This window comes from Schistocerca piceifrons, chromosome 7, assembly GCF_021461385.2.
Source record: "Schistocerca piceifrons isolate TAMUIC-IGC-003096 chromosome 7, iqSchPice1.1, whole genome shotgun sequence".
Classification (NCBI taxonomy): Eukaryota; Metazoa; Arthropoda; class Insecta; order Orthoptera; family Acrididae; genus Schistocerca; species Schistocerca piceifrons.
In genome coordinates, this window is record NC_060144.1 from 283,253,837 (window position 1) to 283,279,605 (window position 25,769).

A 25,769-nucleotide genomic window follows, 5' to 3' on the forward strand; every position below is an offset into this window, starting at 1 on the left:
TCATTGGCTCTCTGCTTTGCTGTCTGTATTTCAGTTCTATAATTCTTCCTGGCTGCTTTATACCTCTGCTTTGATTCTAGATTACCAGTTTTAGCCATTTTATGTAGGGCAATAAGTGTGTTTCTCAGGTCATGCAGTTCAGGAGTGAACCAGGTGTGCCTCTTTTTTCTATTTGGTGCACCATCTATTTTCATCTTTTTGATTATTTGTGGGCAACAGTTTTGAATTAAGCTTGCTAGTATGTTCATGAATAAGTTAAAAGCATAATCGTTGTTATTACAATTATATACTCTGTCCCACACAACTTCTGATAATTTTTGCCTTAACTTTGTAATGTTTTCAGGATACAATAATCTGATTCTCTTAATGTGTTCAGGTTGCTGCGTAGGATAGTTTTCACAGTTGACCATTAGCCATTGGCTGTCATGGTCAGATAGAACTGGATTTATCACTCCGTACTGACACTCATCTTTTGTCAAATTGGAGATTATGTTATCTAGGCAGGCATCTAATCTGGTTGGCTTGTTATTCATACAGTACAAGTTGTTAGACCTTAACATGTTTTGGATGTGGGTGACAGTTGGTGTTTTTAGTCGTATGTCTATATTAATGTCGCCGATGTATGCTATCTTGTGGTGTCTGTATTTTACCAGCAGGTACTTATTTAAAGTCTCCATTTGGTCAATAAACTGATGAATATCAGAGCTAGGAGTGCGATAAATAGAGATGATCACTAATTTAAGTTTGGGAAACAATAATGCAGCAATTTCAAAAAGTTGCTCTTTGCAAAAATGATCGACTTTTTGTGCTACATATTCAATGTCAGAGTTTCTCTTTATAAAAATAGTGACTCCTCCATGACTACTTTTGGTTCTACAATATGAGCTTGCTAATTCAAATCCTTCTGGGGTATACAGGGCAATTTCAGCTGGTGTGAGCCAGTGTTCATTTACACAGAAAACATGACATGGGTTTGAACTTAGGAAAACATCAATTTCATCTATTTTGTTTTTGATTGATTGTACATTTAGGTGCATAATTAAAGTTCTGTTTTTGAGAAGGATAGGCAAAGAATTAGATGCTTCTATATTTACAGTTTTTGTGGCACTGGCTGGGGGATGATAGTCCATAAAAAATCTTCACTGCAGCTACTCACATTCTTACTGCTGGTAGATAAGCAAGTGGCAGCTCTATCATTCCTCATGGCTGTTGATGTGGCTGTATCCGCAGTTCTAGCTGGTGCACCGCTGTTGTCCTCTGTTGAACGGGCTGCTGTTGTTGATCTCACACAAGGTTCATACCACCCTAGTTCTCTGACTGTCTTTTGGGACTTACTTTTAATTAGTTCACTTATCAGTTTTCCTAATTTGCACTTTCCTTTACGATTCAAGTGAAGTCCATGTCTGGTGAAGCATGTTCTGTCAAGTGAGCTGACATCTATTAGTTCCACATTGCTGAACATCTTACACATGCTCTTGAGTTTATCATTTATTCTACGAATTTCTTTGTTTATGGGTGAGTATTCAGGCAGGTCGTATCTGTGGCTGAAGTTCACGAGTATGATATTCATCTTTGTTAGGAGTAATAGAAGTCTCACAAGCTGTTTAAACATGTACATAGCTCTGTTTTTGTACATGTCATTAGCTCCAGCACAGATAATTACACTGTCTTGTCCAGTATAGTTATTTTTCACGATGTTTTTCGTTGCTTCCTTGAAATTGGCACCTGGCTTGATCATACCTGTTACTGCCAATGACTTACGGATGCTTTTAAGTTCTTGAGAGAGTCCCTTGGTGTGGCTGTCCCCATATACATCGATTTTTGATTCACACTTTTTCACAGTGCGTACTTCATTTTTGTTTACACTTTTTAAGGGTCTTTTTGGGTCATTTTTCATAGATAGATTTATACTAACGGCATTGTTTGTACTTATTATCGGTCTTTTTGGCTGATTTTTCGTCACGAGAACTGTAGTAACGGTATCGTGAGTTTGTTGCGTGTTCACATCAAGGGGTCGGAAAGCATTTTTGTCATTGTTCATTGCCCTGCGTTTTTCCTGACACTCGAGAGCACCGAATCTGTTTGTAACACTTAATATGTTCGCACTTTTAATTTTGTTTCGCACAACATTCCAAGGAACACTGTTTGTAGGTTGGCGCCATGTGTCTTGCACACCAGTATCACACTGCTACCCTTAATCACTGGACACTGCCAGAGGTTTCATGCACTGTAAAGCCAGCCCCCACCTATCTAGCCAAAGAGAGCATCAGTTCGGTCCAAAACTCGCAACAGCACCACCTTGCACACATGGCTCGCAATACCTACCTATCAGTGGTACTGTGCACACTTCTATGCTGTCTACAGCATGGTAAGACATTCAAGGCTCTATTACTCTTATCTGTTGAAGTTAAGAAATGCTATTGGTTTTATATAGACAATGAACACTAGGACTTAGCTGTAAGTGTCCACTTTGCCTTGCCATGATTTTTTTTAAAAATATGAGTTCTCAGTTCTCATTGACACATGGCACTTTATGATAGTAGACATCCCTTTTAAAAATCATCATAATTTTGTACTGTTTTAATTTATTGTACAAATCACCTGAAGATGCATCTCTACTGATGTGAAACCAGTCGTGACTTTTTAATAAAAGCATTTTAACAGCCAGTGTGGAAGATGTTATTCACTATGTGGAATTTTGGCTGCAATTGTCTGACCTCTAAAGTAATATGTTTTGAAGAAAGTCACTTTCCAGAATATTGAAATATGCCATAGTTAAGCCACTTTTCAGGTAGGAATAAATTGCTGTAATGGGAAATTATCATCCTATCCCAATTCTCCAAATTATATCTAAAACATGTGAAAAAGTTGTTACCCAAATCGAAAACTTCATTGCAAAATATTTCATTATCCTAAACAATCAATTTAGCTTTCATCAAGAGAAAAAAGGTTGCAGTAGGTACTGGGAGATGAAGAAGCTTGCACGGGATAGAGTAGCATGGAGAGCTGCATCAAACCAGTCTCAGGACTGAAGACCACAACAACAACAACAACAACAACAACAACAAGAGAAAATACTATAGATGCAGTAATCAGCTTTGTTGTGAAAATAAGCTCATAACTAAACGAGAGCAATAAGGTGGCAAGAACCTTCCACAACTTCACAAAGCCGTTATTAATTTGAGAAACCGTGCCTTTCTTATTTGCAAAACTTGTACTGTAATGGCTCAGATCCTACTCATAGAGCAGAAAGCAAAGAGTCAGCATTACTTAAAATGGGGCAAATTATTATTCTTATTGAAAATAATCTCTCAGCATGTCGTCGTCCCACAAGGCTCCACAACAGGCCTGTTCATATTACATTTCATTACATTTCTGATCTATAATGATTTAGCATTAAATATCAGTTCTGTCTGCAGATGATACTTCTGTGTTAACTGAAAATCAGGATGCAGAAAAAATTCCCAAATCACTGACCAGTACCGTCAGTGCCTTGGGCCTTGGAGACTTGATTTCAGCAAAATGGGTTGAATGTAAAAATATCTATGACTCACATGATATTCACAAGAACCAGTATGTAAAAGAAATCAACTCATTCACATTCTTTGCCTCTGTATATGTCTGCTTGTGTCTGTATATGCGTGGATGTGTGTGTGTGTGTGTGTGTGTGTGTGTGTGTGTGTGTGTGTGTGTGTGTGTGTGCGCGCGCGAGTGTATACCCGTCCTTTTTTCCCCCTAAGGTAAGTCTTTCCGCTCCCGAGACTGGAATAACTCCTTACCCTCTCCCTTAAAACCCAAATCCTTTCGTCTTTCCCTCTCCTTCCCTCCTTCCTGACGAAGCAACGGTTGGTTGCGAAGTCTAGTATTTTGTGTGTATGTTTGTGTTTGTTTGTGTGTCTATCGACGTGCCAGCACTTTCGTTTGGTAAGTCACATCATCTTTGTTTTTAGATACATTCACATTCTTAGTATCAAACTTGGATAAAAATTTGAGCTGGTAAGTGCACATTGTGTACCTACCTAACCAAGTGAGCACCTATTGCAACTGACATGAACACACAAAAAGTAGCATATACAAGTCACTTTGACTCTAAGGTATGGTATTTATCTTTTGGTGGTGGTGGTGGTGGTGGTGGTGGTGGGGGGGGGGGGGGGGGGGGGGGTGGGGACTGAACTAACATAGTGCAAATACTACAGATACAGAAAACTATTTGAACTATGTGCACTGCACATCATAGAGAACCATGTCACCCATTATTTGGAAAACTTCAAGTATTACCTGTCTCGTCCTTATATATTTATACCATTACTTACAAAACTTTAAGTACTGACTCTCTCTTCCCTATATATTTATGATATTATTGTCTTTTTACACATCAGACAGGAGCTAATTGAGGGAAACCATTTTATCTAGGCAAATGACACAACAAACAAAGATCCAAAGAAAACTTTATGTTTCACACCCACGACCTACAGCTCTTTGCCCAGAAGATCTCAATGCAGGGGCACATAAATTTATGATAAATTAAAAGTGAACAAATTAATGCAGATGATTTTAGATCCAATGAAAAGATAGCTAATGAGGCACTGATAATGAAATGATATTACTTAGTGGATGAATTCATCCAGGATGAAATGGTAATTGAGACCGATACCACTTGTTACATATCCCACTAAATATCTATAGCTGTACACAGAAATATCGTTTTAGTGTGATATTATTATTTATTGGTGCAAAAATTTATTGAAAGTTCAATGTGAATTTTTGACATGTGCCCTGTGAATAAATGATATGGATTGTAAATTTGTATTATAGACATGGTGAAGAATGACAAAAAATGGCAATATTTAGCCAAACTAATCTTCATCATGAAGTTTCCTGTGTTATACAATTCAAATGAGTTAGAAAAATATGGGAAAATCAGTTAACAATATGTGCATTTTATTAAATATATTTTTCCACACATATTTACACAAGACTCTAAAAAAATAAGAGATGAGCCTTCCCTAACCCTACAGCAAAGCAGTTAATTATGGAATACAGACACTGAAAAGTACAATTGATACAGGTCCCAAAAACATTCTCAATAAATAACAAAATACAAGATGGAACATGCTCAAAAACATTTCAGGTTATTAAAAAAAATCAACTTGTTATGGGTAAAATTACGTCACAGTACTGCCCATCATGAAAGAGGAATTTATCACTTAGCAAATAAAAGCATTGCAAAAGGTCATTTTCAGTCAAGGTCAGTTAATTCTGATCCCACACACTGATTTCAAACTTAATAATGATGACTAGAATCATGAATAACATGAATGTTGTTACAATAAATAAAGATACATGGCCATAATACAACCACTTTACCTCAAGACTGTGTTTTGACCATGGAAAGTTTAGCATTTAGAACAGAAACCTGAACTGCACTGTACTGTGTTGTTCCACCAGCACATCACTCAGACTCTTTATATTTATTTCCACTCTTTCTTACCTTCCAGAGCTTTTCAAAGCAAGCTCTTGTGTGACAGTATTGTCATTTTATTGATGGCAATCAGCCTTTCCCATTCTCAGATTAATCTTTACCAGTTTCTAGGTTGTTCCTACACCATATCATTTGTTGCTGTGCTCTTACATTTTGAATGATATCAAAATAGTTCTGTAGTTAACTAGCCAACAAGGACCAAATTTGCTTGGTCTTTACTTTTATTTATTTTCTGAGAACATTCCAGATCACTTGGGAACATTGTAAAAAAGGACATTTAAAAAACTCTTAACAATATTGATATTTCATGCTAAAAAGTGCTACTGAGCACTTAAAAATACTGCCTCAAGCTGTGTTGCATGCAGTGTAGAATAGTGGTTACCACAGTTGGCTGGCATGAAGTGAGCTGCCAGTAAAAACCTGACAACTTGCAATTATTTGTCAAGTATTTATCAGTTCTTGAAGATTCTCAAAATTTCGTAAGTTTGTATGCTTTATATTTTGGAATATTTTATGTTTGTATAAATAAATAGTTGCGCTCTCTATCCAGAAGTTCATTTCTGTTCTGTTCTAACTTTACGTTATTGTTTATCCAAAAGATGTTTTTAGTGTTAAGTGTTGTATTTCATTGATGACCCTGCCTTTGGCTTTGGACTTGATTCTGATTATGACATTACATTGTTGGGTCGAGACAATGGGTACTTTAAAACCTCTACATCACCATGGTCCTAATTAGGCAATATAACAGCTATCACCTACACATACAGAAACCAGAATATAGCAAGCATATCATTTCCACAGTCCATATAAGGTATTGGAAACCAATGGATACCAAAACAGCAACAAGGTAGCTGCACATCAGCCATCCATCACTATTTTCCAGAGATGTTAGTCAGGACCCAATGAAATGGCTGAAAGGATTTGACCAAGGAGCCAAATACAACAGGTGGGGTGACGTGATGTGTTTGGTATAAGTATAGTCTTCACTGGATGGCACAGCCTTGCAGAAGTTCTAGAACACTGAAAATAATCTGAGTAGTTGGGATAAAATTTCAGGGCAAATTGAAGAAAACATCTAGCAACAATCAACAGAAAATCCACTTAGCAGAACAACTGAACAATAGGGCCCAGTGTCACAGGAAAATTACACTGTCCTATATGCAGAATGTTTTAGGCCTGTGTCACATTGTGAACCTGAACACGACTGAAGCTCACAAAATCTCACACTTGACAAAACTCATCACAGAAGACATGTGTCAAGTTCTTGTGGTAAAAGATGTCATGGGACTACATCAGAGATACCAGTGCATTAAGGAAATGAAATGCAACAGAAAAAGGAGTTGAACAAAACGGGATGAATGACTCCTGTGGCACCCGTGGAAGACCACCATGACCTCACCTCTCTCATATCCAGGCTGCAAGTGCAGAGATACACCATTTTACGGCAGCCATAAGTGCCAGACTGTGTAAGCAAGAGAGACTGTGTAAGCAAGAGACAGCAGCCATGAATGTCAACTCCATTTGCCAAGAGGTAGTAGAGAATATTGAAGAACAGGTGTATGGATCTCTAGCACAAATCTCTGCCACCAGTCAAATAGGACCAAGAAGAAAGGATTTAGTCGATTTAGACTTATGCTGCAGCTGTCGAAGGACAACCCTGCACCTGACGAATGCAGATACAACCAACTCCTCTGCCAAGTATAATGCCCATCAGAACAACAGACATTTGGAGTACAGAGGACAAGACACTGGTATGTTTCCACTGTGGACACTATGGGGACATGTTGCACACTACTGCAGAGTAAGAAGGCAAGTTTTTGATGACTGCCATGCCACCAGACATCAACTATCGGGTCAATTCTGTTCATGCCAGTCAAACTTCAAATGGTTAAGATCAACTTCTAGAATGAAGCCCATTACCATACCCTGAGCAAGGCTGTATCTGTTCCCCATTGCCATACAGAGGTACTAGCCATTCGCCTAGCTGCCGAATTCACAAAAACTATACAAGGTGACCATCTATGCAGGTGATCATCTATGTAATTGAATAATATTCAGGTGGAGGCACTTCCAACTGTGCTAATGAAATTTTTTCACTCGTGTAACACATTGTTAGTGTTCCTCTACTGAATTTCTTGCAAGTGCGGAACAGATATACTTGATCCATTTTGCCAATGACAAAATGTCTGTGTTATTTGTTGTACTCTTCAATGGAATTATAATGGAATACTTCATCTACCAAATTGCAATCTCTAGTTCTTGTGCTTTGGACTTCTCATACACTAATGTTTTGCTCATGTACTTATGATCGTTGTCTTGTGTGAACTACACTTACTGACACTCTGCTTCATTTCCTAACCTTGTTTCTTCAGAAGTTTCTCTCTGCCTGCTTGCTGAGTACCCCACTTCTACATCTACATCTACAGTGATTACTCTGCTATTCACAATTAAGTCCCTGGCAGAGGGTTCAATGAACCATCTTCAAGCCGTCTCTCTACCGTTCCACTCTCCAACAGTGTGTGGGAAAAACAAGCACTTGAATTTTTCTGTGTGAGCCCTGATTTCTCTTATTTTATTGTGTTGATCATTTCTCCCTATGTAGGTGGGTGCCAACAGAATGTTTTTGCAATCGGAGGGGAAAACTGGTGATTGAAATTTCATGAGAAGATCCCGTCACAACAAAAAAGCCTGTGTTTTAATGATTGCCACTCAAATTCACGTATCATGTCTGTGGCACTATCTCCCCTATTTCGCAATAATACTAAACGAGTTGCCCTTCTTTGAACTTTTTCAATATCATCCGTCAGTCCCACCCGATTCGGATCCCACACCACACAGCAATACTCCAGAATAGGGCAGACAAGTGTAGTGTAAGCAATCTCTTTAGTAGATCTGTTGCACCTTCTAAGTGTTCTGCCAATGAATCACAGTCTTTGGTTTGCTCTACCCACAACATCGTTCCAGTTTAGTTTATTTGTGATTGTGATCTGTAAGGATTTAGTTGAATTTATAGCTTTCAGGTTTGTGTGACTTATCATGTAATTGAAATTTAGCGGATTTTTTTTAGTACTCTTGTGTATAACTTCACTTTTCTTTATTCAGGGTCAACTGCCACTTCTCGCATCACACAGATACCTTATCTAAATCATTTTGCAATTCATTTTGGTCATCTGATGACTTTACAAGATGGTAAATCACATCATTATCAGCAAATAATCTAAGAGGGCTACTCAGTTTGTCTCCTATGTCGTTAATATAGATCAGGAACAATAGAGTGCCTATAACACTTCCTTGGGGAACACTGGATATTACTTCTGTTTTACTCGATGACTTTCCATCTATTACTATGTACTGTGGTCTTTCTGACAGGAAATCAGAATCCAGTTGTATAACTGAGGCGATGTTCCATAGGCACACAGTTTGGTTAGAAGACACTTGTGAGGAACGGTGTCGAAAGCCCTCTGAAAATCTATAAATATGGAGTCAGTTTGACGTCCCCTGTCAAAAGCACTTGTTATTCCTGAGTATAAAGAGCTAGTTGTGTTCTTCAAGAAAGATATTTTCTGAATCCGTGCTGACTATGTGTCAGTAAATTGTTTTCTTCAAGGTACTTCATAATGTTCGAATACAGTACATGTTCCAAAACCCTACTGAAAATCAACATTAGTGATATGGGCCTGTAATTATGTGGATTGCTCCTATTTCCCTTTATGGGTATTGATGTCAACTTGAGCAACTTTCCAGTCTTTAGGTACAGTACTTTCTGTGAGTGAGTGGTTATAGATAATTCCTAAATATGGAGCTATTGCATCTGCATACTCTGAAAGGAACCTCACTGGTATACCATCTGGACCAGAAGCCTTGCCTTTATTAAGTGATTTAAGCTGCTTTGTTACACCAAGGATATCTACTCCTATGTTTCTCATCCACACAGTTGTTCTTGATTTGAATTCGGGAATATTTACTTCATCTTCTTCTTACTTGATCCACTTCTTTAATTTCTTCTTCTTGTTCATCTGTTGTGTTTCCTCTCAAGCTATTCATTCTCTTCCTCTGTGCAGTTATACATGTTTCTTGCTCCACATCTATTTCATCCCTTCACTGTTCTTTCTGTTTCCTTTTTTTCATTGGCAGGATCTCCTCCTCTTTCACATTTTGGGATCCTGCTAAATTTTAATAGTACTTAACTTACTACAGCACCACTTAATACATTATTCACTACCACGTGGAACTCACTTTCATTTAAATTTATATCACTTCCATCTTTCCTTGATCCACTCTAATTAGTTTCCACAACTGTACTGATGCACCTCGCATTCATCTATATTTAACCTTCTGAGCTGAAACATATCCCCTCCATAACGGGACAATGGAATATTTGAGAACATTCTCCAAGATCCTGGAACAATCTATAACATTCTCAAACTGTCTGGTAGATTCTGTAACATTCTGGAAGATTCTACAACATTCTTGATTATTCCAGAAGGAACATTCTAGCCAATCTCAGCCACTTTGACATTTGTTTTTCAGTTGCTTCACCAATTCCATAAGAAGTCTATTGATGTGGTGCCATCTTTCGATGCTCATTTCTTCAAACCAAAACCCAGCTATTCCAAACTGAAATATTCTTAAGGGGACAGAGGGATACCACACCATATAACCCCCATAGGCTGTGGAGGTAAGTTGCAGAGTTAAAGTGGCATGCATGGTTTATTGGTGGGGAGGGATATGTGCCCCATAATATTTTTTGGAAAGCAGTTTCACATTCTTTAGTCTTAGTTGGCAAAAACTGACACCCTGAATAAATATGTCCAATCTTAACTAAGTAAACATATTAAAAGCTCTTTTGCAATAAGGAGGCAAAAAGATAACAATCGAATGGCACATGACGATTCCCAAAGGAAATGATTTCCTGAGTGGTTGTCTGAGGGCATGGATCTACATGAATTTCTATTGCTTGAAGAACTTTTCAGGCAGAAAAATTTTCAAAAACACTGATATGGTTGTCCAAGAACTTAGATAGTGATTACTTGGCCAATCTGGCATGAAGAAATGGGTTTTCTCAGAAAAAGTGTCATTGGAGAAAAAAGGACATGATGTGGTAGCACTGTACATGGAAATCAATGTTCAGTCTTAGAAAACAGAACTTAAACTCTTTCATCTACGATACAACATACAATGTTTGAAAGACACAAAAGATGTTTTGGTTTATTTGAAAAAATAAGTTTGAGAATTATTTGCTAGTTCTGAAGTTTTGGTAGCTGTGAAGCAGAATGCAATTTTACTGCTCTACAACAACTGCAGAACTGCCTGCGTTCAACAGTGACACAGCATAAGTTCAATCACACAGCAGCTGGCAGAGAGCACAAGTTGCTGCTGCATCAAATATATATAAGAAATGTTGCTAGAATATTTATATCCGATTTTGACAAAAAAGGAGAAATGTATTTGTATCACCACAGGATGAACTTTGTGGGCTTATTTTACCTTACACCCTTGACATAGTATTTAATTATCCTCCCTGACTTTTTAACTTCTTACATTTTTATTTCTACTTTTCATAGTTTTCCATTCATGTTTTTAAATGTATTTTTAATGGTTGACAAATAAACTAAATAAATACATGTATATAATACTCCATTTATTTACATTTCCAATAAGAATCCAGCAGAATTTAATTTGAAAAACTATTCAATTTGAAATAGTTTCCATAGTTGTCTAGGGCATAACATACAATAACCATACACATACTGTCAATAAATTTAAATATTAATATCATATAACGTTTTTACACTCTGTAATCATAAAATACTTTTTAATCCAGGGTCAAATCAGCATACTTAAGGAGTTTTTAGCACCAATAAAATGTATGGTGTGAGGCATCCAGAATTCCCAAAAAGTGGTTTTAGGTCCTAATTTTTTCAATTTTTTTCAATGGGGCCTCTTGTTTAGATGCTCTTCAATGCAACAATGGAAAATATTGGTGAAATACAAACTTGCATATGAGAAAATACAACAACCTAGCACATGAGAAAGTACTGAATGTTATATAAGCATATGCACAAGAATTTCACATCTGAGTAACTCGCATAAGATGAGATGTTTTCCTGTCTCTTTCCTATCTTTTTTTAAAAAAAATAAAAAAATATATACAGAAATTTCCAAAGTTTTCTCTTATTGTTGCAACTCAAAGTTACTCTTTAAAGCCAATTCTGAAGATGCTTTGCTGTGAGAATGTGTGATAAACTGAAATATTATTTCAATTATTTCATGTAAAACTAATGATGTTCCCCACTTAAATTACAGTTATTTGCAGTAGCTTTGAATCTCAGAATTTTCAGTCTGGCATCAATCATAGCCTAGCTTCCATGGTGATGAGAACAGCAAGATATAATAGGAGACTGAAATCATAATTTGACATACAATTATTTGCAACAAATCTGGATCTCAGCAGGCAAATTTGTTTTTATTTTCTCAGTACGTTCAAACATACTTACTTGAAATTATTAATTTTTTCACCTTCCTTGGCAAACAGAAAATCAATTACAGTGCATAAGAAGAAGAGATCCTTGCAAGCAAGATTTTGAAGAATACAAAAGTAATGCACTTACTCCGTCTTATGAGTTTTCACATGAGGTCGGAGCTTAATACCAAGTTCCGCACATTTTTTTAGCATGTTCTGACAGTTGTTTAGAACTATTTGCTTATCCACAAGGAATGCCGGTGTGGGGACATCTGACAGCCGCTTCCCAACATAGCTTTTGGCAAGAGTCCGTACACCAACTGTTTAGGATAAAAGGTAAAAAGAAATATACAATTGAAGTAGGGCTTAACGTATACAACAATATTCATTGTGTAAGAAAATATGTATTTGGAAGGCATGTAATCATCCATGTAAAATGGAAATGCATGAATTACTGGAACAAATTTCTAACAAGCTTAATAAAATATCATATAGAACAGTATTAGTAGCATAAAAACATTTTTATTCTAAGTGGTGACCAATTTGACCTGATGTGGATCACCTTTGGACAACACTCTGTAATTTAGAGTAGAATAGAAAACAGTGAAAATGCAATAAACATAAGTTAAAAATAAATTATATGATGTCATACCCAGTGATGATGTGAGGAGATGAAGACATGCAACAGAAACTGTGGAAACCATCCACTAAAGTCAATTGCTGAGCATTTGATGGTGTCATGGAGTTAAATAGCAAATTCCCTGTGCCTTCCCACATTGTCTTTAGCTAACAGGACACAACAGATTTGCTACACGTCAGACAGTATGAAAATAAACCTTAATAATATGCTGGGTTTTATCATAAGTTAAATACTATGTTGGGTATCATCGTAAGTTACATCTAAATAACGATTCATATGTTATGTAGTCATCTGTGTTATGTAACCAGTGGCATCCTACAGCCATCTTTGATGTACCCAAAATCCTGCAGAGGGCAGTCCATTAATGTGTTAACTGATGCCATTAGCTGATCAGTTATACTTTTTCATGTATATTACATAAAATTTAACTGTATAACATGTAAATTGTTATTCTGATATAAAGTATGATAGCAGTCAGCATAGTATTAAGACTTACATTCATGCTCTCCGACATGTACCACATACATTATATCCTATTGGCCAAGGATGATGTGGGACGACAGGCAAAGAGTAGGGCATCTGCTATTTAATTCTATGACTGCAACACAGTCAGCAATCAATCTTAGGGCACGGTATCCACAGTTTCTGCTCCATGCCATCATCTCTACATATCATCACTGGGTATTACGTTGAATAATTTATTGTTAACTTAATGTTTACTATACTACAGGTTTCCCTCTCTTCTGTTGTACCCTAAATTACAGAATCTGGTCCAAAGATGATGCACATCAGGTCGAAACCAGTCATCTCTTCTAAATATAAGTGTTTTTATACAAGCAAGACTGTTCCATCAAACAATGGAAAATCCAGGATGGAATAATTACAGTATTATGAAAAGGATAGATTGCTTCACACCATATAGCAGAGATGTTGAGTTGCAGATAGGAACAACAAAAAGACTGTCACACAAGTAAGATTTTGGCCAAGGCATTTTTGACTGAAAGTTTACTTGTTTGACAGTCTTTTTGTTGACCTATCTGTGACTCAACATCTCGACTATATGGTGAGTAGCAATCTATCCTTTCCATAATGTTATCAAGGCCGTTCTGTCAAAAATTATATTACTGTTCATTGTGATCGCTTCTAGTGATCTGCCTATCAAAGTTTCTAACCACAGTAGTATGGTAGCATTCCACCCAGAGGTGTTCATCAAAATTTTAATAGTGGATGAAACTTTCATCACTGGGCTTCAATTTTAAAAGTGAGGAGAAGTAGTGAGATACAGTTCTTGTTAATGATATAATGCTAATTTTATGTTGACAACACTGCATTTTTTTGGTTTATGTTAACTTCCATTTTTTAAGCCTCTGCGTGTGTCATGACCCACCACTGAGTTTTATGTTATTATATACTTCAATAAACTCTGTATAAATAGATTTATTATTGAGTTTCATCATCCCCTGCTTACAGGTTACAGGCCCATATGCAGAAGCCTGTTTCTTAGATAATTGCAGAGTTTTTTGGTGCTATTGAAGCAACAGCAAGTTTTAGGTTCCAAACATGGTATTGGCATGATGCAATTGAACAGTCTATGCATCAGTGCTTCAAGTTGTTTGGAGGAAACAACTCACAGGCTGCTAGTATTGCCAGGTCATCTGTGAAAGCTAAACAACTGACCTTGATGTCATCACATTCTTTCATCCGAGTTTAATTGGTTTCCATTAGTCCTGGGTTTTCAATTCTTTCTCCCATTCTCTGATGACTTTATCCAGAACAAGGTTAAAGAGCAGTGGTGACAATCCATCATCTTTATCTCAAAGGGCTCTTACAATTCGCCCATGAATTTCACTTTTGACTTCGTGCCCGTGATTGTTTCTTTGATGAGTCTTAATGTCTTTCGATCAAGCCCTTGTTCTTCTAAGATGTTAAATAGGGACTGTTGATCGACCAAATCATATGCCTTCTTGAAATCAACAAACATACAGATGATCAGAGAGCTTTGGGTTGCTCTATGTTTTAGTAGCATCTTCAAATTGAAAATTTGTTCAACACAAGAACACCATGATCAGAAAACCGCTTAATAGTCACAAATTTTGTTTTCGAGCTGTTCTTGTGTTCTTTGAAGAAGGCACGTGGATAGAGTTTTGTAGGTGACTTCACGGTGCTAAATCCCTCTGTAGTTATTGACACCTGTTCTGTCACCTTTCTTATGTAACAGATGGACGAGTGCACATTTCCATTCTTCCGGTACCTTTTCCATTTTCCAGATGTCTATGATGATTTGTGTGAGCTCCTCAAGTGTATTTGGGCCTATGTTCTTCAACAGTTCTGCAACTATACCATCTTCTCCAGATGCCCTGTTATTTTTGAGTCTGAAGATCTGTCTAGGGATCTCTTCTTTGGTAGTTGGTGGAGATTCTGGATTTACTTGTGCGGGAGCCTCTTTGGCCCATCTTTATGTAGGCTCCTGGCAATTGAGTAGCTCTGGGAAATATCGAGCCAATTCTCTACAATTATCTTGGTTGGTCAGCACGAGTTTGTCGTCTGGTTTTCGGAAACATAAGTTCTGAGGGGTGTATCCTTGAACCCTCCCTGCAACCGTCCTGTAAAAGTCTCGAGTATTGTGATCTCTGAAGTCTTTTTCTATTGAGTCCAACTGGTCCTTGAGGCTTCCTTTCTGGTCTGGAGATAATGTTGTTGAGTCTCCAGTGACTTCTTAGTTATATTTCTGGAAAGCACTCTTTCATTCTTCCAGTGCTTCTTCACATATGGAGTCCCACCACGGGTATTTCTTATGCTTCTACAATGGTACTGCCTCTTTGGCTCTCTTGATTATCTTGTTATGGAATTGATGCCAGGTGCCTGCTTTTTCCTTTTCCCATTCTTCTTTTATGTTGCTTTCATTGATCTTTTTGGTATTGAATTTTTGAAGATGAGTTTTCTTCTGATGGATTCTTTTCAGAGTAAATTTCACTTTTATCCGCACTAGATAGTTGTGAGAGTCAATGTTGGCTCCTCTTTGGACTTGCACATCATGAATTTCCTTCTGTGAGGGATGTGTAATGGCCACATGGCGAATCTGATATTCTCCGAGAGACTATATAGGAGAACTCCAAGTCCTCTGTTTTCGAGGATGTTTCCTCAGGGAGGTCGAGATTATTTTCAGATAGCTCTGTTGGCACAGTTCAATGAGTCTCATGCCATTCTTGTTGGTGAATTTATAGGCTGGGAATTTGCCTTTGGTCTTTTGGTATTCTTTTTCTCTGGCAATCTGGGCTTTGAAGTTACCTAGTAATATCCTTGTGTCTTCTTTGGGGACTACTGCCATAATCTTCTCAAGTTTAGACCAGAGAGATTATACATACATAAGCCAAATGATTGTAATGTTATTGACATAAAATGGGCTTTTAGGTGAAAAACACATGTGAATGGTAATGTTCTTCTTAAAAGCTTGTCTTGTAGCTAAAGGTTTCCAACAAAGATTAACTTATTCGGAAATATACAATTCAACACTAAAAGCAACTTCAGTGAGACTTTTTCTAGTTTTTTGCAATGAGAATAACTTTCCCATCTATCAGTTGCATGTCTCTCTTTGAAGAGATAGTTGGATAATTTTCTGTTAAATTACTTATTGGATGTTGTAATAAAATGAATGATAAAGTTTGTAAGGTTAGAAAGGTTCCGCATGGTTTGAAGGACTCACCCAAAAATTGGAATGTTCAATTCAACACTGAAATAACTGTCTTGTGATCTATAATAAGTGATTTTAAATATTTCTTGTGCATAAAGAAAGAAAATAGCAATAAAATATACTTTACTTGCTTACACTGATGATCTGTTGACAGCTTCAACTTCTCAGAGTGAAACTGATTTAAAGTAGTTGTTACATGATAACTTCAAAATATGGATTTAGATCTGATTGAGAACTATTTGGGAATGAATATTGTTCAAAATTTAAGGGAGGGAACTATTACTATTTGTCAAGGTACGAACATTGAAAAAGTATTAAAAGGTTTTAATATGTTTGAATGGTATTCTGTTTCAACGTCCATGGAGAAAATTTTGATCACAGTGTGTTAAAAAGAGAAAAACTGAAAATGAAGACACTGCAAAAAGATGTAGAAAATTAAAAAAGTCATTGATATATGCCATGTGATATTCCAGGCTAGGTATCTGTGTAGCAATAAGTATTCTAAGCAAGTACAAATCATGCAAGTCGGGATTTGTGGAATGCTTTAAAACATGTATTGCATTGTATAACAGAAAACCTAAAACTGAGTCTGTTATATGCTAAGGAAAAAAGTTGTACTGATACTATAATTTTTATGTTGACTCTGACTGGGCTGGTGACAGAGCAGATAAAGTAGCCACAGGTCATTATCTAGTTATAGTTCTGTGTTGTGTTTCATGGACATCTAGGAAGCAGCCCACAGTGTCTCTGTCATCAAAAGAATCAGAATTTGTAGCCTGAAACATGGCAACTAGCGAAGGCTGTTGCCTCAGTAATGTGTATTAGAGTCTTTCTGGCAGTCAAAGAGCTGTTGTACTGTATGAAGATAATATGTCAGTAATATACCTTTGCAGAAACCCACAGTTTAGTCATAAACTTAAGCAAACAGATGCCAAAAGTTTATTTGATAGTGAGAAAATTTCTGCAGAAGAAGTTGTTTTAAAGCACATTAGCACAAATGAGCAACCAGCTGATATTCTGATGAAGCTATTAAGTAAAATAAAATCTGAAAAATTTTGAGCCTTTATTTTTGTAACACCAATAATTAACACTGAGGAAAGGTGTTAGTGATATAATGTTAATATTGTTTTAAGATAGCAACACTGTTTTTTATTTTATTTTTTTTCTGGTTTTGTTTAAGTTAGCTCCCACTGTTGGAGCTTTCATTCATTTATTTGGTTCTGTGTTGTCATCTGCCATTGTGCCATTGAGTTGTACACTATTATATACTTAAATAATATCCCCACTAACAGACTTATTACTGAACTTCAGTTACTGCCCTTGATAACAGCTCTCAACCATCATTCATTCACACATGGTATTACATAAATCTAATAAAGGAGGATAACTTTCAAGGATGTCTTAATGAGTCACAACATATGTCAGTTGGTACAAGTAGCCACTGCAGGCTACTTGTGTAAAGTGTGTTATTGTTGTTGTTGTTGGGTTGTTGTTGTGGTCTTTACTTCTAAGACTGGGTTGATGCAGCTCTCCATGCTAGTCTGTCCAGCACAAGTCTCTTAACCTCTGCATAACTACTGTAATCTGCAGCCACTTCATCCTGCTTACTTAAGACAAACCCTAGTCTCTCTTTACAATTTTTACCCACCAAACTTCCCTCCATCACCAAACTGTCAATTCCTTGCTGCTTTAGGATATGTCCTATCAACCTGTTCCTTATTTCAGAAGTTCTGCCATATATTCCTCCCCCCCCCCCCCCCCCCCCCCCCGCCCCCTCCCCCAAATCATTCCAGTGCCTCTTCTTTAATTATTTGGCCTTCACATATAATCTTCAGTATTATTCTGTAGCATCACACTTTAAAAGCTGCTATTCCCTTCTGGTCTTCACTGTTTATCATCCAAGTTTCACTTCACTTCAGTACAAGACATTACTCCAGAGTTGGAAATGCTCTCAGACAAGACTTCCACACATTTAAATTTATATTATATACTGAATTATTTGTCTTTTTCAGAAATGTTTTTCTCACTATTGCTAGCCTTTATTTTACATCCTCTCTACTTCAGCCACTATCAGTTATTTTGCTGCTCAAGTAGCAAAACTCACCAACTACTTTTAGTGTCTCATTTCCCAATCTAATTCCCTCAGCATCACCTAATTTAATTCAACAACACTCCATTACCCTTGTTTTAATTTTTTTTGTGTTCATCTTGTAACTTCTTGCCAAGACACTATCCATTCCAATCATCATCAAAATATCTTGCCATCTCCGGCAGAACTGGAACATCATTGGTAAAATTTGAAAAGTTTATAATACTCCTTCCTGAAGTTAAGCCTCTTTCCTTATTTCACTTTGGTTTTCTTCATTGCTCATTTAATGTACAGGTTGAATTATATGGCAGATACAATACAATCCTGCTCTCTCCCTTCAAAACTACTGCCTCCCTTTCAAGTCCTCTGCGTATTGTAGCTACAATCCGATCTTTTGTGCAAGTTGATAAATTTCCTGCTTTCTGGCACTAATCACTTTATACACTGATCTGCAGCAAGTCCTCCCAGAATCCATCTCTCTGCCTTTTCTTTGGTCGGTGTAGTGGTGTTTTACTGTAGGGAATAAAATCCTTGGGTTTCAAAAGCCATCAATGTCTGCCCAACACAAATTACCCATAAAATTTATAAAACACCGCATTCTACAGTATTTATGTTACTGCCTCAATATTTAATCAAAATAGTGTATGGTTAGCTACATTTGGATGTTTACAAAATCTGTGATATTAACACTGTTTGTCAAATTTGTTTCATAATAAATAGTTTTTGAAAAATAAAACAATGCAGGAAAACTTCCATGGTTTATTTAATCAAGTCTGTATTTTTCTCTAGTAGCATTAATCACAAATATCAATGGAAAACTGGCTTATGGTCATCAACAATAGAGTTTCATTTAAATAATTTTTCATTATTTACATTCTAACTGTGTTGAATTTAATTTTAGTTCAAGTTTACTTCCTTCAAAGATAAAAAATAGACACATATGAAATCAAATTATGAAACCATGTCAGATCACACTCTGACTCTTTACCAACATTCTCTTCTAGTTATGATTAACTACTTCAAGTCTTCCATCCCCTTGATAGTCCCATCTTCCTATTGACCTCTTGATAGCCACCTGCCAAACATTTTAATTCATTATTGAGTGCTGCCCTCCAGTGACAAATTGGGAGTCATGTGCATTTCGTGTTTTAGTCAAAACAAACTTGGCAGTACATGGGCAGCACACATGTTGCCCAAATCCCTCCCCATGCAATTTCCATATTTTTGGAGCCCTAATGAGACATTTGTGGCTGTCAATTTGCTTCAGGCAAAGATATGCATGCCTGGCTACAACCATGGTTCTATAGGCGACTACAAACATTTTTCCATGAAGGCATTGACTGTCTTGTCTCAGTGGCCATTGATCTCTCTTTCTGGTACCTTTAAGTCAATTTTATTTGTTTGGAATTGCATAAAACATGTTGCTGCAAGATTTTAAATCATAAAACATTTCCACAGCTGATGTGGATTCCAACCATAATTTATTGGTTATGGGATGCAAATTAAAAGTGAAGAAATTGCAGAAAGGTAAGAAATAAGAAGATTAGACCTAGGGAAGTTGAAAGGACCAGATGTGTTGATAATTTCAGAGTATTACACACAATTGGTATACAGGGATAAGAAACATGAGAAAAATGGGTATCCTTGAGAGATGAAATAGTGAAGGCAGCAGAGGGTCAAATAAGTAAAATGACAAGCTGTTTCATTGCCAGCTTTACACAATATCCTTACTTCATCTACGTATATATTCTGCAAGCCACCACACAGTGCATGGAAGAGGGTATCCTGTATGACTAGTAATCATTTCCTCTCCTGATCCACTTGTGAAAAGAGTAAGGGAAAAATGACTGTCCATAAGCCTCTGTATGAGCCCTATTTTCTCATACCCTCTCTTCACGATCCTCATGCAAAATGTATGTTGGCAGCAGTAGAACTACTCTGCAGCCAGTTTCAAAAGCCAATTCTCTAAATTTTCTCAACAGTGTTTCTCGAAAAGAATGTCACTTGCCCTCCAGGGATTCCCATTTGAGTTCCCGAAAAATCTCTGTAATATTTGTGTGTTATTTGAACCTACCAGTAACAAATCTAGTGGCTCGCCTCCAAAATGCTTTGATGTCTTCCTTTAATCTGACCTGGTGAGTACGGTATCCCAAAACACTACCACAATCCTCACATGCTTGTTTTATTTCATATTGCTTTGCAACATTACACCCTGATATTTAAACAACGTGAGTTTGTCAAGAGGGCACTACTGATGCTGTATCCAAAAATTATGGGTTTGTTTTTCCCACTCATCTGCATTAAGTGACATATTTCTAAATTTAAAGCTAGTTTCCATTCAGCACACCAACTAGAAATCTTGTCTGAGTCATCTTGTATCCTCCTGCAGTCACTCAACTTCTATACCTTCCTGCACACCACAGCATCACCAGCAAACAAGCACAGATTGCTGCCCACCATGTCTGCCAGATCAGTTATGTATATAGAAAATAACAGTGGTTCTATCACTCTTCTCTGGAGCTCCTATGACAATACCCTTGTCTCTGATGAACACTCATTGTCAAGGAGAACAAACTGGAGTTTGTTACTTAAGATGTCTTCAAGCCACTCACCTATCTGGGAACCTGTTCCATATTCTCATACCTTCCTTACAGTCTGCAGTGAGGTACCATGTCAAATACTTACTAAAACCATGCTGGTTTGTGGACATAAGCTTCTTGGCCTGAAGGAAATTTATTGCATTCAAACTGAGAATATGTTCAAGAATTCTGCAGCAAACTGGTGTTAAGGATATTGGTCTGTAATTTTGTGGGACTGTTCTTTTACCCTTCCTATATACAGGAGTCACCTGCACTTTTTTCCAGTAACCTGGGTCTTTGTGCTGGGTGAGAGATTTACAATAAATGCAAGTTAACTAAGGGGCCAGTGACATAGAACACTCTATGTAAAACAGAACTGGGATTCTATCCAGACCTGGTGACTTAATTGTTTTCAACTCTTTCAGTTGTTTCTCTAAACCAGGGATGACTATTGCTATGACATCCATAGAAGAGTCTGTTCAACTGTCCAATGATGGTATGTTTGTGCAATTCTCCTGTGTAAATGAGTTCTTAAATGCAAAATTTAAAACTTTAACTTTCGTTCTGCTGTCTTCAACTGCCACACCAGATTGGTCAACGAGTATTAGAACCACTTAACTATTTTACATAGAACCAGAATTTTCTCAGGTTCTTGGCCACATCTTTTGCTAAGGTATGGCAGTGGTAGTTGTTGTATGCTACCACTGTCGTACCTTAGCAAAATGTCAGGCTGAGAATCTGAGAAAATTTTGGTCCTATGTAAAGTTGCTAAGAGGGTCTAAGGCTTCCATTCAGTCACTCACTGTCTGACGTTAAGATAGAATGCTTCTGGATAATAATTATTTATTCATCTTTACTGCATTGCTGCAGAAGGTTATTGTGTCATTAGGACAGTACTAAGTGGAAGCAAGCAAAGTATCTTTAGGTTTGGTTTGGTTTGTGGAGGCAGAAGGGACCAGACTACAAAGACCATCAGTTCCTTTTTCCATGATCATGAAACACCCACAAGGGACAAAAACAAGCAACAGAGATGACAAGGGATGACACAGAACAAGAAAGACATAGACAAAGACCAGAAACGAGGAATTAAAAACACACAAGAGTTACAGTGGTTGGCCAATCATGAAAACAAAAAAAGGAAAAGCCAACCATCAAGAGACGCACTAAAACGCCCATCTAAAACCGTAGGCCAAAGGCCAGACTCAACACAAAAGAAAGAGACAAACCCTCAGATTGAGCGATAAAAGCCCCCCTGCACAAATAAAACTCAAAACTAAGCCTGTCATGGTGACATCTGTTAAAAGTGCAGGGAGCATATCAGGCAGCACAAACATCTGCCTGGGTACAGTTAAAAGTGGACAGTCCAAGAAAATATGGACCACAGTCAATGCTGAACCACAGCGACAGAGAGGTGAGTCCTCGTGGTGCAATAAATAACTGTGTGTCATCCAGGTGTGGCCAATGTGCAGCGAGCAGAGTACAACAGAATCCCTGCGAGAGGCTCGCAAGGAGGAACACCACACACCAGTAGTCTCCTTGCCGATCTGAAGTTTGTTGGGTGAAGGCAGGGTATGCCATTCATCACCAGGTACCAAGGACCTTCTGCCGCAAAAATGAATGGAGATCGCACTCCGAAAGGCCAATCTCCAAAGCCAGTGCACCGACAGCCTGTTTGGCCTGCGTGTCAACATGTTCATTACCTGGGATGTCGACATGACCTGGGGTCCACATAAAAGCCACGGAGCAGCTGCAATGGGCAGGAGTATGGATGGACTCCTGGATAGCCATCACCAGACGAGAGTGAGGAACACACTGGTCGATAGCTCATAAACCACTCAGGGAGTCACTACAGGTAACGAAGGACTCACCTGAGCAAGAACAGACGTACTCTAGCTACTCTAGCATGTGAGAGATGACGACCAGCTCGGCAATGAAATCACTACAACCAGCCGGCAATGAGCATTGTTCAGAATGATCCCCAAGAATAAGAGCACAACCAACTCCACCAGCAACCATCAAACCTCAGTATAGACAATGTTAGAGCCATGAAACATGGCGAGGGTGGAAAGAAAGCAGCAGTGGAGGGCCTCAGGAGGGAGGGAGTCCTTCAGGCCCTGTGCCAAATCCAGCCGAAGGCATGGGCGAGGAACACACCACGGGGGTATACATATATGGGCTCAGAAAAAAGGTGGGAGAGGGAAAAACTCACCAGAGGGAAGAGCCCAGACACGAACTGTGATCATACACCCTGACCAGGGCCGCCATTCTGGAAGATGGACGACCAAGTTGGGGAACAGGAGACGGTAATTTTGATGCCCAGGCAAGCTACAATCATGTGCAGCAAAGCAGCCAGTGTCGTTGGCAGCAGATCCGCAATGGAGGGACACCAGCTTCCACAAGTAGGCTGTTTACAGGGCTTGAGCAGGAAGCTCCAGTTGCAAGTCAGATCCTGCAGTGAAGTATGGGATCAAGCAACCGCAACGCAGATGGCGATGCCGAACCGTAAGCCAGGCTCCCATAATCAAGATGGGACTGAATCAATGCCTGATTCAGTCATAGAAGGGTAGACCGATCAGCACCCCACCTGGTGCGACTTAAGCAATGAAGAATGTTAAGATGACACCACAATGTTTGTTTAATCTGCCGAATATGAGGGAGCCAAGTCAACCGGGCATCAAAAAGCAAGCCTAAAAACCGATGCGTCTCCACCACAGCAAAAGGTTCACCGTCAACATAAAGCTGAGGCTCAAGGTGAACAGTGCTGCGATGCTGGCAGAAATCCATGACACAGGTCTTGGCAGCCAAGAACTGGAATCCGTGCGTGATGGCCCAAGACTGCACCCTGCGGATAGCACCCTGTAGCCGTCATTCAGCAACCGCAATGCCAGTGGAGCTATAGTACAGGCAAAAGTCATCAACATGCAAAGAAGCCGATACAGACGTTCCCACAGCTACAGCTAGTCTATTTATAGTAATTAAAAAGAGGCAGACCTCAAGACAGAGCCTTGCAGGACCCCATTCTCCTGGACTCTGGAGGAACCATGGGAGGAACCAACTTGCACGTGGAAGGAATGAAGTGACAGAAAATTTTGAATAAAAAGCAGGCATGAGCCCCTAAGACCCCATCCATGAAGCATGGTGAGGATGTGATGTCACCACGTTGTATCGTACACCTTCCGCATGTCAAAAAAGATGGCAACCACATGCTGATGGCAGGCAAATGCCGTGTGGATGGCAGACTCCAGGCAAACCAGATTATTGGTGGCAGAGCAGCCCTTACAGAACCCACCCTGGGACGGAGCCAGAAGGCCCCGAGACTCAAATAGCCAACTTAACCTCTGGCTCACCTTGCGTTCAAGCAACTTGCACATAACTTTGGCGAGGCTAATAAGGCAGTAGCCGTCCACCTCCAGGCGGTTCTTGCCAGGCTTCAACATTGGGATTATAATGCTTTCCCGCCACTGAGAGGGAAACTCACCCTCAACCCAGATACAGTTGAAAACGTCTATGAGGTGTTGCTGGCAGTCCATTGAGAGGTGTTTGAGCATCTGATAATGGATGCGATCTGGTCCGGGAGCCGTATCAGGGCAAGTGGCTAGGGCACTGTGGAATTCCCACTCACTGAATGGAGCATTGTACAATTAGGGGTGGCGCATATGGAATGAAAGGCTCTGACTTTCCAACCGCTCTTTCAGGGAGCAGAAGGCCAGTGGGTAATTCGTAGAAGTGGAACACTGAGCATAATGATCCGATGTCATGTCTGATTCATTACGGACTGCTCCATTCAGGGAAAGCCCAGGTACGCTGACAGGTGTCTCATACCCATATAGTCACCTAATCTTGCATCAAACCTGTGATGGAGAGGTATGGGTTCCAATGGTGGAGACATACCGTTCCCAGTACTCTTGCTTCCGTCAGCCAATAAGGTGTCGGGCTCGGGCATGGAGCCATTTAAAGATAATGCGGTGTTCCAATGATGGGTGCTGCTTATGACACTGAAGGGCTTGTCTGCGATCTCTAATAACCTCAGCAATCTCCGGTGACCACCAAGGCACACTCCTCCGCCAAGGGGACCCAGAAGAACAGGGAATTGCAGATTCTGTGGCAGAAATGATGCCGGTTGTGATCGTGTGAACCACCACATCAATGGCATCATGAAAAAGAGGTTCAAGAGTGGAAATGGAGGAGAATGAGTCCCAGTCAGCCTTATTCATCTGGGGAGGTGCCCAGGTGAGTGACTACCACACAAGTCATCAAACACACTCCATTAGACAAATGGTAGAAGGCCAGGGCTGCAGACCGAAAGGTCGATGGCTGAGTATGTGCCATGTGCCACACTGAAATGTGTGGAGGCACCATTGTTTAAAAGAGAAAGGTCAAGCTGTGACATTACTTGCCTGGCCTGTTGCCACCAATCCACCCCACAAAGGATTATGGTCGTTAAAGTCGTCCAATAACAGAAAAGGTGGTGACAATTGGGCTATCAGCGCAGCCAATACATGCTGCGGGACATCACCATCCAATGGAAGATAGAGACTGCAGACAGTAACAGCCTGAGGCATCCACACCTGAACAGCAACAGCCTCTAAAGGTGTAAAGAGAGTTAAGGATGTAGACACAGACTCCACTAGGTACCCTCTCATAAGCTGCCCGATTCTTATAACCCCGATAGCCACAGAGGGCGGGGGTTTGCATTACTGGAAACCAATCTCCTGGAGAGCGATATAGGAGAAAGGGTGAAGGCTGAGAAGCTGTCAGAGCTCAGCAAGGTGGTGGAAAAAACCGCTGTAATTCCACTGGAAGATGACATTGTCCGCGGCTGGAA

General features: G+C 39.0%; 1 protein-coding gene across 3 annotated transcripts in view; it reads right to left on the minus strand.

Moving 5' to 3' along the window:
- LOC124804853 (D-threo-3-hydroxyaspartate dehydratase-like) overlaps nt 1-25,769 on the minus strand; it is a 125,268-nt gene that overhangs the window by 71,651 nt on the left and 27,848 nt on the right. For all 3 annotated transcript variants that reach the window (XM_047265207.1, XM_047265209.1, XM_047265206.1), the window contains one exon: nt 12,094-12,265. In XM_047265207.1, the coding sequence (XP_047121163.1) occupies nt 12,094-12,265 (172 nt within the window). The remainder of the gene's footprint in view (nt 1-12,093; nt 12,266-25,769) is intronic.